This window comes from Condylura cristata, unplaced genomic scaffold (assembly GCF_000260355.1).
Source record: "Condylura cristata isolate star-nosed mole 26May11 unplaced genomic scaffold, ConCri1.0 scaffold00035, whole genome shotgun sequence".
NCBI lineage: Eukaryota > Metazoa > Chordata > Mammalia > Eulipotyphla > Talpidae > Condylura > Condylura cristata.
The window spans coordinates 13,284,044-13,296,948 of NW_004567136.1; the positions used below are offsets into that span (position 1 = coordinate 13,284,044).

Below are 12,905 nucleotides of genomic sequence, written 5' to 3' on the forward strand. Positions count from 1 at the left end.
CCCACCCACCCACCCATCCACCCACCCATCTGGCCAATTATTCCAAGTGTATATGATCATTGTGTTAGGTTCAGGCAAAAGCAATGAAAAAAAAATTTTCCTTTTTTTCTGGGGAGTCTAAAGTTTACTTTGGTAGAACATCGAGTCTGGTCAGCAAAGAAACCAAGGTAGTTTGGAATGGGAAAGACTATCACAAAGACTCATTTAAATTGTCACAGGAACATAAGTGAGGGGTTGTGTGCATTTCCTCCAGGGGTTATGGAAAAGCTAGAGTCTGCAGGTGCTTGAACTGCACTTGGAGGAAAGTACAGGTTTGGCTTGGTTATTTCTTAAAATAAGGCTGAGACATATTCTTTGCTAGACAGCCTCAGTCTGTCTATGATCTCTTAGATCGTCTTCCTGGTGAAGCTGGAACACTGGTGAGTTTTCTGTGTTTGAGGTCACTGCATACAGTGAAGGAAAGGAAGTTTTTCATTAACTGGTGGCACAGACACTTCTGACATCACCCTCATGGCCCCTTTCCCGTTCTCTTGAACCCCAGTTTTCTGTCTCGTTTTTTAAAGAGGCAGGAAATCTGCTCCAGATGTTGGATAGAAAGTCCAGAAACAGTAAATATTAATATATTCATACATTGGAGTACTCTTTAGAAATTAGAAATTAAGAAAACAATAGACTACTGATCAACTCAACAACACGGACAGATTTCAGAAACATGTTGAGTGAAATAAGCCAGACACTAAGGGGCACATACTCTACATTTCTATTTATGTCAAGCTCAAGATCAGCAAAAATAATCAATGAAGAGAGAGATCTAGAAGGACATTGAGTAATAGGGGTCAGGAGGGAACTTTCTAGGTTAGTGGAAGTACTTTATCCCTTGATAGAGGGGTCTGTTATAGCCACGCCTACCAGCCTGAGCCTTCACAGTCTGTGCATTTCACCAGAGGTGCGTACTCACCTGAACACAGATAATTCAAGATAAGGCGAAGTCACAAGGCTTTGAATGCCGTTCGGAGACAAGGGTGGACCCAAATAAGTCATGTAGGTCTACGTGACTATGCTTTAGAGCGAAGAGGCATGCACGTCAAGCTAAGGAAGACATCTTTGCCCGAAAAGAACAGCAAGGCTGTAGAAGGGATCTGATTAGAGGCACGAGGATCCCACAGGAGCAAGGTGCACAAGCAGAGAAGCCCACACAGCATCAGAACACCCAGTTAGTAGGAGACACCAAGTTGGTTCCTCGGGGGGCGCCTCCCAGGGCGAGGAGGTGTGTGGCCCAGGGGCCGTGGCCACAGCTGTGGCCTGGACTCCAGGGACCTTCCGGAAAGCAGGCTGAGGCTGCGCCCGGGCGGCCCGTGGCTGCGTGTCCGGCACCTGTGTCGCCACAGACTCTGGGCTTCGGGATTAGCAGAGGGATCGATCCAGCCCCTTGGCTGTGCTCTGGGAGCATATGTTGGTAAAGGGATTTCCAGGCTCTTTGAACAGCTCATTGATTTCCGTTTACAACTCACACAACTCGCTGCTTTCTGCCGGGGGACAGGGCGGGCGTATTTGGGTTTTATCTTTGTCTGGGGCCCAATGGAACAAAATTTTGAGCTACTTAGATGATTTTCCTGGTCTTCCTCTGTTCCTCCGGCATATGCTTTTAGTTAATCAGCTTCTTTTAAAAGAGGCACAAGGGAGATGTTAGACGGGGTGGCGGGTCCCTTCCTAGAATCTCGTCTCCAAGCACCTCAGGATACTCCATACACACTGTCTATCTTATTTCCACGTTATTTCCTCAGAAGTGGCAGAAGAACACAAGTTATTTGGGCTTATTTTCATCCACTCATTCTAAAGTACTAAGTCTAGAATAACCCTCTTCTTGTACTTGAGGATTTGGTAGGGAAAGACGTCTTGGGGGGTTGGGAGGCAAGCCCATGGAGGTGCTGGGGAAGAACTCAGTCTGATTCATATTCCTTTATTTGTAGTTGTTCCCAGAATAAAGAGTACACAGTGCTGCTCTACCATACCAGAAATCACATTTTGTGGATATTTTTATAGACACAAGTACCTCACAGTGCCTACAGTTTCTTGGTAAACTTGCACTGAAATACGAGGGGTGTTGCTCTTACCCACTCGGTCTCCAGCGCCCCTTCAGCATGGGCGGGGCTGCAGTTTTACCGGGCCCAGGGAGGGCCAGCCATGTTTCTGAAGGAGTCTGAGCAAGCTCCCTATTTTTCCTTTGTTTGAGGGGTGGAGTGAGGTGCAGAGGTGGGTGGTGGGGAGACCTGGGGCCGCTGTCAGGGTCAGTCACTCTCCTCGTCCCTCAGTCCCTGATGTAGTTGCATCTGCCCAGAGCTGGGGAGTGGGGAGAAGGTGAGATAAGTGTGGAGACAGGGCTGGTGGGCAGCTCTGCTCTGAGGCTGTTGGTGAGGGAGGGAGTCAAGACAGACTTCAGATGAAGGCACAGTGTGTATGGTATGTGTGTGTGGGGTGGGGGTGCATCACTGTGCTTCTCTGTTGCTTGTCCAGCCAAGCCAAGACTGATCTGTTGAGTACAGCAAGGCAACAGTGGTCATGACCAGTGGCACTGGATGCCAAGCTTGGGGTCCTAGCCCCAGAAACAGGGAGTCATCAAAAGCTTCTCTGTTGCTTGTCCAGCCAAGCCAAGACTGATCTGTTGAGTACAGCAAGGCAACAGTGGTCATGACCAGTGGCACTGGATGCCAAGCTTGGGGTCCTAGCCCCAGAAACAGGGAGTCGTCAAAAGCAAATCACAGTCCAGCCTTGAAGGCCAACTCAACAGCCCTGAAAGATCGGAGGGAAGATCAAGAAACTGGGGCAATCTCCATCCATGAAATGGGCATGTTGGAGGGTCTGTCTTCGCCTGCCCACTGCCCACCCCTGGATTTATCTAGACAATTTGGAAACCAGCTGAATGTCAAAAAGACTTTCTGTCTAGACCCCACCTCCGGTGAAGACAGGCGTCAATAACACCTGTCCATGCTGCCAGATTGGCACATGGATTAGGTCCTGGCTGATGCTTCGAGCTTGGAGCCTCTGGACTGTGAGCAGAGGAGGCAGGTGGCAGAAGCCTTGCTCCCCTGAAAGGCTGCACAGATGGTGCCCCAAGGGGCTGCTGCCTCCCTCCCTTCAGTGTCTCACCCTGGAAAAGGGACTGGTTTTAACTCCCAAGGAACCGACCACCAACTGCACCAGAGTCGTCTCGGAGTACAAAGCTTACAGCTCATGAGGACGGCCAGCCAGCGACAGGGAGCAGAAGCAGCAGAAGCAAGACCTCGGGATCAGCCTTAATTTTGCTAATGAACAGCCTGGTGACATGGCTCTTTGCCATTAGTAGATCAGTGTTTTAAAATATTTTGATCTGGAAAATCCTTGGAGCCGAACTCATCAGAGTTTGAGCTAAAACATATGGGATTTTAGTGGGATGCCATGGGCCAGTCACTTAACCTCCGTAAACGTCGTAGAAGAAGGAATTGATCGGCAAATTCTGGATGAGGTTCTCCTTGGGGCTGGTTCTACCGTGTCAATTACAGATGTGTAAAGCCTCAGCACTGTGACTGGCACATGCCAGGCACTTGGGTTAACAGCAGATTAAAGTCATTTTTATTTACTAGAAGGGCTGTCACCAACACAGAGCCACATACAAGGCTGCGTGTCAGTGTCCAATCACACTGGGGTGTTTTCAGAAGAGGAGCGTTCTCATATGGGGCTGGGAAGGCAGGGGGCCACCTCAGTCGCAATTACACATAACACATGCCCTCAGAGTCCCACTGAGGACAGTTGCGTAACTGGCTCCTTACGGACGCTTCTGCCAGTCCAATGTGGAAATGTTACCCCAAAGTCTCCATCATGGGGCCAGCACCGAGATGTCAGTGAAGCTGCCTTTCCGAGGCCATCGTGGAACTTTGCCATGAGGGCCTGTGCAAGTAAGTGCCAGCTGCTCATTTTAGGAAGGGAAAGGGCCACTGCCGTTGGCAGTTATGGGAGCACCCTCTGGCCCGGCTTTCTCCGCCCCTCGCCCCACCGCAGTGGCTCACAAGACAGGTGAACCTCACCACGGAGAAAGCAGGGCTCTGGAGCGGGTCCTTCTAACTGGACACACCCCACTCCGGTTGCCCTCAGAGGAGTTCACGTTCCCAAACGCGCCCAAACGCAAGTCCCTGGGATCAGGGATGTTCGCCGGCGTCAGGCCACACGTGGTTGGGTTTCCACGGAGCTGCCCCGAAGATGCCTCGCCTGCCCCAGCCTCTCCTCCTGCCCCCGTGGCAGTGGGTAGATCCCGCAGGGGCCAGGCTGCTGGGAAGCAGGAATAAGAGGACCGCAGCGGTCTGAAGCTGGCAGAGCAGAGCTGCCCACACGGCCTGGGAGAGACGAGTGGTGGCCAGTGGGGGATGGCCGGGAACTGTGTTTGGGGTGAGCGGGTGCCCTTGCAGGTGAGGGATGGGGGTGGGGCTAAGGATCTGCGGGGAGAAGAGGGAGGCCGCCGAGGAGCACCCCAACCGCCTCTCTGCGAGCGAGAACGGTGGGACACCGTTGGGGGCAACTGAATTGACCTCGCAGTTTGACTCCGGCAAGAATTTATTGGAAAAGAAACTAGGCAGATGCCCAAGAACCTGATTTCAAGATTGCGGCCCAACTTGCAGCCTGTCCTTTGGCGATGGAGACAGGGAGAGCAGGGGTCAGTTTAGCCAGCCGGGGTCCGCACGTTGCGAACCAGCGCACGCGAAACGCAGCCAAACTCAGGCGCCTCCGCACCCAGATCTCCGGCTCGCGGGAGAAGCGGGCTCTTGCGCGCGTTCGCTTTCGGTGGACGCCCGGTGTCGGTCGTGCCCGCTTCCCCGCCAGCCTGGCATGTCGAGTCCTGGTGCCTCCAGCGCCTGCAGACGCAGCCCCCCGCCCCGGAGGTCCTTCGGTCTCCTCTCCGCTGGCCGCAAGAGGCCGGCTTCCCCCGCCGGGCTCAGCCCCACTCCCGACACCGCTGCTCTTGTGCTGGGGTCCTCCTGCCCCTCTGCACCCAAATACTGCACTTTCTGGCTCCGCCGCCACCTTCAGGCAAGTGTCCAGGGTCCCAAAGGGCACTCGCGGTGGCCGAGGCCCTGCCCGCTGCTGCAGGCCTGGCGCCGCTGGCATCCTGGAGAGAGGGGGGTGACGCCCTTCCTGGCCCTGCTCCCTCGTGTGCACAAGTCTCGGCTGGCCGCGCCTCGCAGGAGGAGCTCGGGTGGATCCCAGCGGCACAGGCTGGCCCTCCCGCGGCCACTGGCTGTGGGGATGCCCCCTCACGGCTCGCCCTTGTGGGGTCCCTGCTCATCCCAGCTCTGTGCTCGCCGCGGGAGGATCTCCCATTTCTTGGGGCTCATCCCACCCAAACAGCCCCCGGAAGACGTAACCGAGAAATGAAAAATGATGTAACACACGGGCCCTGGATGGGCGCCACGGAGAGTTCAAGGATCCAGTCACATTGTTGACAGCCGGGGAAGCTGGGCAAGCCAGGGCGAGTTATTAGTCATTTTTCCTGAAGCGCAATTTTCTCAACTGCGGAGGGGGGGATCCGGACACCCATTTCACCATGAGATAGCCTCTGTTAGATTTTAGGCACAGTATCGGGAGGATCCCAGCTCTTTAAGAAATGAACCATGTGGCTATCGATGGTGTTTTGCAGACTAGTGTTGTATTAAAATCGGAATTTTCCCTCCACACAGCAGGCACCCACAAATGTTTTGTGAACTGACTGCTGAGTTTGCAGCCCTGGGCGCTGGCTCACCTGTAACCTGGCAGTGCCGTGGCCAGCACGCTTCCTTCTTCCCTGGGTCGGGGTTTCACTGGTACCGTCATGGGAGAACTAGGGGAGCACAGTGTGTAAGAAAGAAAGTTAATAAAATAATAATAAAAATTAATTATTTTATTGAATAATAAAAAAAACAAACATTTGTAACCCATGCACATGGAGAAATTGGGGCTCTCTTTCCACTTATTTGTGTCGCAGCACTTGCATCACTATTTTGCCTCAAGGTCAGCCTGAAATGCACCGTACTATTTTACGAAAGTGATTGCTTAAAAATAAAAATGCATGCATGCAAAGGCATCCATAATTCACCAGCATTTACAGAGAGATTATAATGGGCCATTTTCTGTATCTCAGTGTGTCCCTCATTGTGCCCACTTCCAGTGGATAAAGCCTCATGTCAGAGGAATGCTCTTTAAAAGAGAGTCAAAGTAATGGATCTTTTCAGCATTATTCTTTAAGGCATGCTCCTTAAGACAGGGAGGAGTTGGGGATCAGTGGGCCTCCCTCTAACTCCATCTCAGCCTAACTCTGCAGTGAGAAGCCTGATCTCAGAAATCATATTCAGTTGGGGTAAGTCAAGAAGAATTTGTAATTTTCCCTAATTCATGAGGAAAATAAATCCACCAGAACCCATTCTCCAGGTATTTTTCTTGATCTCACCTGGAAATATAAGAGTGAGGCCCATTAAAACATTTTTTAAATGATCAAACACAGGCCTTCAGGAGTCAGGTTTTCCTTCCATTTTCTATCTCAGATGAAAGCAAGGAACTGTTTTTTCTGGTCAGCTGCTGTGTTCAGCAAGTCCTCCAGGTCACTCTGCTACATGACAAGCAGTGGGTGCCGGGACTCGAACCCTACACTGAGCGGGGAGGTTCTGAGCCCTGGCTGAGTTTCCACATCAGCGGGGAAAGTTAAAAGCTCCCCTAGCCTGGTACCACTGCAGACCCATGAAATCAAAATCTCTGGAGATGGGATCTGGGCATTGGTATTTTTAAAACCTCAGGAGATTTGGCCCCTGCACAGGATGGAGAAGCATTGGCCTGGGGCATGCTTTTGATGGAAATAACAGAAACCTCTCAAAGTAACACCCCTGGTCAGAAACAGAGGTTTGAAGGGGGAAAAAAAACCCAGTGAGGTCTTACAGGAACTGGAAAACACAGTTCTGCTGTTTCTCATTTTGTTTTTCTCTATGCAAATTCATTGTTCTGCTCTTTTGTGATTTTTCTAGTCTATGGTTTGATTGGTCAATGCAACCCATATATCAAAGATGTCCAGAAGCTGGGAGCCTTATTATCATAAGATTTAATCTTATTATCATATGATTTAACCCGAATCTCTAACTATAAACCTGACCTTAATAAAACAGAAATACAATTGCACCAAAATAATGAAATACATGGTAATAAACTTAACAAAGGTGGTTAAAAAAAAACAAAAACAAAAACACTGTACAATGTGAACCATATGATATTGTTGAAAGAAGAAGACACAGTGAAATGGAAAGATAGCCCCTGTTCATGGATTGGAAGAATTAACATTGTTAAAAAGGACCATCCTATCCAGGGCAATATGCACATTCAATGCAACCCCTTTCAACTTTTCAATGGTATTCTTCAAAGAAAGTGAACAAACGTGATGAAATTTATATGGAGCCACAAATGACCCCCAAGAGTCAAAGCAGTCCTCATTAAAACAACAAAAAAACAAAAAACAACAGAAAACAGAAAGAATGGAGGTACACTCTAGAATTCCAGCTGTATCACACACTATAGTAATCAAAACAGTATCATAGTGGAATGAAAATGGACACACAGATCAATGGAATAGAATTGAGAACTGAGAAATAAATCCACACTTATTCAATAGTTAAGCTATGACAAAGGAACTGAGTGCATAGAAATTTATATGAATAATGTTGGGAAAACGGGGCAGTCCTATGGGAAAGGAAGAAGCTGGACCTTATTTTGCAAAAAATTAACAAAATGGACGTGAAAGCTGAAACCATAGGATATATAGGAGAAAGCATAGGCGCACCCTGTGACATTGACTCCAGCAGTACCTTTTTGGATTTATCCCCAAAGGCAAGTCAAACAAAAGGAAGTGTAAACAAAGGGGATTCCATCAGCCGGAAAGCTTCTCTACAGCGAAGAAAACTACCAGTAAAACAAAGACGCCCTACAGACGGGTAAAAGTCTGTACATCAGATTTTGGGCAAAGGACCGATAGCCAAGATATCTGCAGAACTCACACAAGTCAACAATAAGAGAAAAGTAACCCGACCAGAAAATGGGCAGAAGAGCTAAACAGGCACTTCTCCAAAGGAGACATATACATGGCCAAAGGCACATGAAAACACGCTCCGTCAGTTATCAGGAAAATGCAAGTCAAAGCCTCAGTGAGATGCCATCTTACCTGAGAGCAGGTATCGTCAAAAGACCGGAAATAATGTGTTGGGGAATACATGGAGAAAAAGAAATCCTCTTACAATAGTGGTGGGAACGTAGACGGCTCCAATGGAAGATTGATAAAGCAGTTTCTCAGGATATTCAAAGTCGATCTGCCATAAGACCCAGAAATTCTGCTGGATTTTGCGGCATTGCCCATTAATTTGCATGCTTTTGAGTGCCACAAATGAGAAGTCACCCAGATTTATTCTTTTATGTCTAAGCTATTCTTTCATGCTGGACTGTATTTTGGTAAATGATTCTACCACGATCAATGCGCTTTATTCAGACTTAGGCTAGTGGAATAGTGCTACTATGGACATAATCTTGATCTCTCCTGGTGTCCAGTTCAGCTGGAGGGGTTCTAGGATGTTTTTATTCAGCTTTAGAAGGCACGCCCACGTTGTCCTTCCAGGACAGTGGTGTCATTCTGAATCCTGCAGCTGGTTTGAGAGTCTCACTTGCTGTGTATCCTGCTCAACACTGGCTTTCTCTAGAAGGTGGAATCAGAGGGCCCTACAACCCAGTCAGTGCAGCGGCATCTGTGGTGTGTTTGATTATCTTCTTGATGTTAGTGAGGTCGGTTCCATTTTCATTTGCTAAATAGCGCCTCTGTGAAAGGTTACTTCAAATACTTTGCCCACTTGAAGCTGGGGACACCTCTTTTTCTTATTCATATTGGTTCCGGAGTCCTTTCAACATAACTCTTCCTTTGGAGTATTTCTTTCTGGCATCACCAGTTATGTTATTTTCATGCTGTATTTTCTCTGAGCCTGGAAAAGAATTACTCATCAATACAACTGGGTTCCCTTTACTGGGGACTGGTATGAGCGTGTAGGTAGTAGGTTATCCTTTGCTGGGGGTGGGTTTGCATCTCGGGCCTCTCAAAGAACAAGACTTGGAAAAGTGTGTAGCTGTGTTAACTCATCTATACATGCATTCATTTTTATTTCTATATTTAAATGTATCTCTGTATGTATATTTAAAAACCCGAGATGTGACAGTGATACTTCTAATTTCAGCTGAGTATCAGAGAGTTGATTTGGTCTTCTGATTCCCATTGCCTTTAACTTTTTCCTCCAACAATGAGAAACCTCATTCTGTCTCTCTCCCACAAGATATATCTACTTATTTGCGCATCCCTAGTGTACATACAAAGGGCTTTCAATATTACCAACCCACACCACTATAATAAATGTATTTATTACCAAGAGCACAGCATTAGTATTCAGAGCTTTTGTCTTTATTTTTACATTATTATGTGGAAGCTAGTATTTTGCAAAGGAACTTAGGTTAGTTCTCTTCTTCCCACCCCATTAAATTTGATTATTTTATTCATTCCCAACACAGAAACGTTCCCTTATTACAGTTTCTATTTCATTTTCGATTTTCCCAATCCTTGCAGTGAGGCTGTATGTTTTGAAAATTTACATGCAGCAAACACACCCTTTGAGCGGAGTTTCAAAGGTTTTGAGGGGTCACTAATGCACTCTGCCAGGTAGTATGGTGGGGTGCAGCCTCCTTTGCCCCCAAACGCTCCTTGTGCTTCTTTGCAGCCACCGTTCCTCCACTGTGTGCTAAGCCTGGAGTTTCCTGGACTTTATTTCTTTACCAAACCAGATGCTAGAGAAAAACTATAGTAATGTACTAGCGTTTCTTTTTAAACATTTAATCTGTCCTTCTAAATGGATGTGTCCTTCCAATTTAAAAAAATATATATATTTTAAACTGGGGCCATCCCTGGTGGTGCAGTGGATTAAAGCACAGCACCAAGCTGCTTTCTGCAGCTGCAGCTCGAGTTGCATGTCCCGCCAGGGAGGGACCCACAGGGCGCCGCAGACCTCTCCTGACACTCAGCAGTGCGTTTCAGTAGCTCCACCTGCTCTGATCCCCACTCTGTCTCTGGGGAGTCCTCTCACACTCGACACCTCTGGCCTGTACCCCAGTTCTTGTATGCATAAATAAATCAGTCTTTTTAAATATTATTTAAAACTGGCACAAATGAAAACTTTGGACTTCATGTTTTCTGGTTTAGCCCCGCCCTCCCCTCACAAGTAAGCTCGCAGGAGGGCTGCCCCTGCTGTTTCTCCCCACCTGCTCACCCCTCAGCACCCCCAGCTGCCTTCTCGGGGTGACCCCCTGCTGCAGCCTCTGCCGAGGTCGCTGCCACTGCGGCGCGGCGGTTCGTGGGACCTCGCAGGCTGACGTTTTCAGAACGAAGACGACGAAGTGACTGACTCTCTCCCTGGCGTTGCAGGTCTTCTGTGACTTCCACGGCCACTCGCAGAAGAAGAATGTGTTTCTCTACGGCTGCAGCGCCAAGGAGACCCTGTGGCAGGCGGGCGCGGCGGCGGGCGCGGCTGTGCTCTCAGAGGACGTCAGCTACAGGGTGAGTCTGAGGAGGCCGGCGCGCGCCCACGCCCTCCCGGCGACGGGCTGCTGAGGAGGGTTTCCTTGTCTGTAAGAGCTCAAAGAGGAAGTTAGGGGGTTCCAGAGGGGGATGTCTTCCTTTCAGGGTGCCATAAACAAGCTGCTGCTTCTGAGAATCAGGAGAAGATGGATAAGGAAAGGGTGCAAACATGAAATAAAGACTGGCCTTTGTTTCCAATTTATATACATAAAAAAAAAAAATAGTGCCTACCTCGTCTAAGTCCCTCACTGCTCCTGCATATGAGTTTAGTGTGCACAAAATCGCTTCTTCCCCAAGGTTAATGATAGCGTTGAAAACGGCCAAGTCCATCACACTACTGTTTCACCTGGAAACACTTCCTCTGTTCCTAGGACTTTTCTCCTCCCTTTCCCCTCCTCTCATCAGAAATGGGGTCGTTACTGAGCAGTAGAGGTCCCCCAAGGCCATTAGAACGGAATCAACAGCTTCTCTGCCATGCTCTATTTGTGCTAAGGCTCAGCCAGAGTTGTAGTATAAAACCTCAAGAACCTCAAGAAGCTTAACTGCTTCATCTTACTTAGGAGACTAGTTGAGTAAGTCAAAATAGTCATCGGGGGTGATCATGTTGACATATGTAAAATGATCGCCATGCTGGATAGTTCATAAACCAAAAGGCTGGGCACTAGCCAACCTTACGAAGTTGGCATGAAGTGGTCATGGGATGGGAGCCATACAGTGGATTCTTACCTGCGTCTGCTGTGACTCATGTGGTTGAATTTGTCAACTCAACAATGGTTTTGAGACCACCACGAGGTCTCCATGGTAGGGAAGGTGAGGCACTAGCATTGCAGAGGTGAGTAAGATTCTGTCTGCCCACAAAGTGCCTTTATTTTCAATGCTACTGCAAAGATGTATCCATCTGGATATTTATCTGCTTGGTTCACTAGTTGTGAGTAAGGTAGTTGGTGTGAGTCTCACTTTCCTCCAGTGTTCAGTGAAGAAGTTTAATCCTCCAATTTTATTAAAGTGAATCCCTTGATGCTCTAGGATTCTTCAAAGGCTGCTTTGAGAGATGCAGGAGTAAGCACAGTGCATAAGGGCTTGGCCTCCCTCTCACTTTCTGCCAAAACAACCTTGCTTCTCGGGTTGCTGCTTAGGGTTCCCAGTAGTGTAGATTCTTCTGTCACTGACTTTCTAGGGCACAGTGGCAAGTAACGATCTTGACACAGAAACAGAATGCATAAGATGGACTTATGTATATATAAAATATTGATATAGTAACACTATTATAACATACATATAGTGTATATTAATGCATGGTATGTATTACTATAGACTATGCTATGGTATTAAAATAATATTAATAGATTAGAGAAATACTGATAAGTAATATTATTTTAAATCTCATCATTTCCTTGTAATATTATTCTATATTCCTTATAGTAATAGTTCTTATTTTGGTCACCATTATACCTATATGGAATTGACTTGTGTGATTCTGGAGGCTGAGAAGTCTCCCTGTCTTCCATCTACACATTGGAAGCCCAAGGAAAACCAGAGGTGTAGTTCAGTGCATCTGTGCCTGAGAACCAGGGGACCTGAGGAGGCAGATCCTAGCCTTTTATCCAGAGAAGGCTGATGGCTGAGCTTGGCCACTCAAGAAGGCAGATTCTTCCTCCACCTTTTGTTCTCTTCAGAATCTCAACAGATTGGATTCTTCCCACCCAAGTTGGAGAGGCTGATAATGTTTCACCGGGTCCACTTATACCTGTGTTAATCCCGTCTGGAATACTCTCTTAGACACAGCCAGAAATAGTCTTGATGTGTCAACTTTATGCATAAATTTGGTATACAAAATTCACACTAGTGTCCTGCCTGTAAAGTGTTTTGTGTAGAAGGATTTTGTCAGCATTGAAAGGGCCCATTCATTTCAGATGGGGGACTGGAACTCGGAGGGAACGTCTCTGTAGGAGGCTTTGGTGTTATGGGCCTCTGTCAGAGTCAGCAGGTGCCAGGCCGGATCTTACATCCACAACTGAAAAGGCGCAATGTTAAGTATGTTGAGTTCATTGGAGCTTCTTTTGTCCTCTAGTATTGCATTAAGAGAAAATGATAAACTGTTCTATTTTACATTCACTCTACACTGTTGATTCAGTTAAAGGGCTCCTCCTCATGGCATCACCCCCAGGTATGTTGGTGGAAAGAGGTCACTGTCTCCATTTCCACCTGCAAAACACGAGTAAAAACAGAGGAAATGTTAAAAAAAAATCAAATGCAGATA

The 12,905-nt window shown here is 47.7% G+C and overlaps 1 protein-coding gene across 1 annotated transcript in view; it reads left to right on the plus strand.

The window, feature by feature from the left end:
• AGBL1 (ATP/GTP binding protein-like 1) overlaps window positions 1-12,905 on the plus strand; it is a 509,246-nt gene that overhangs the window by 277,336 nt on the left and 219,005 nt on the right. The window contains exon 20 of the mRNA XM_004692971.2: window positions 10,493-10,624. Within this exon, the coding sequence (XP_004693028.2) occupies window positions 10,493-10,624 (132 nt within the window). The remainder of the gene's footprint in view (window positions 1-10,492; window positions 10,625-12,905) is intronic.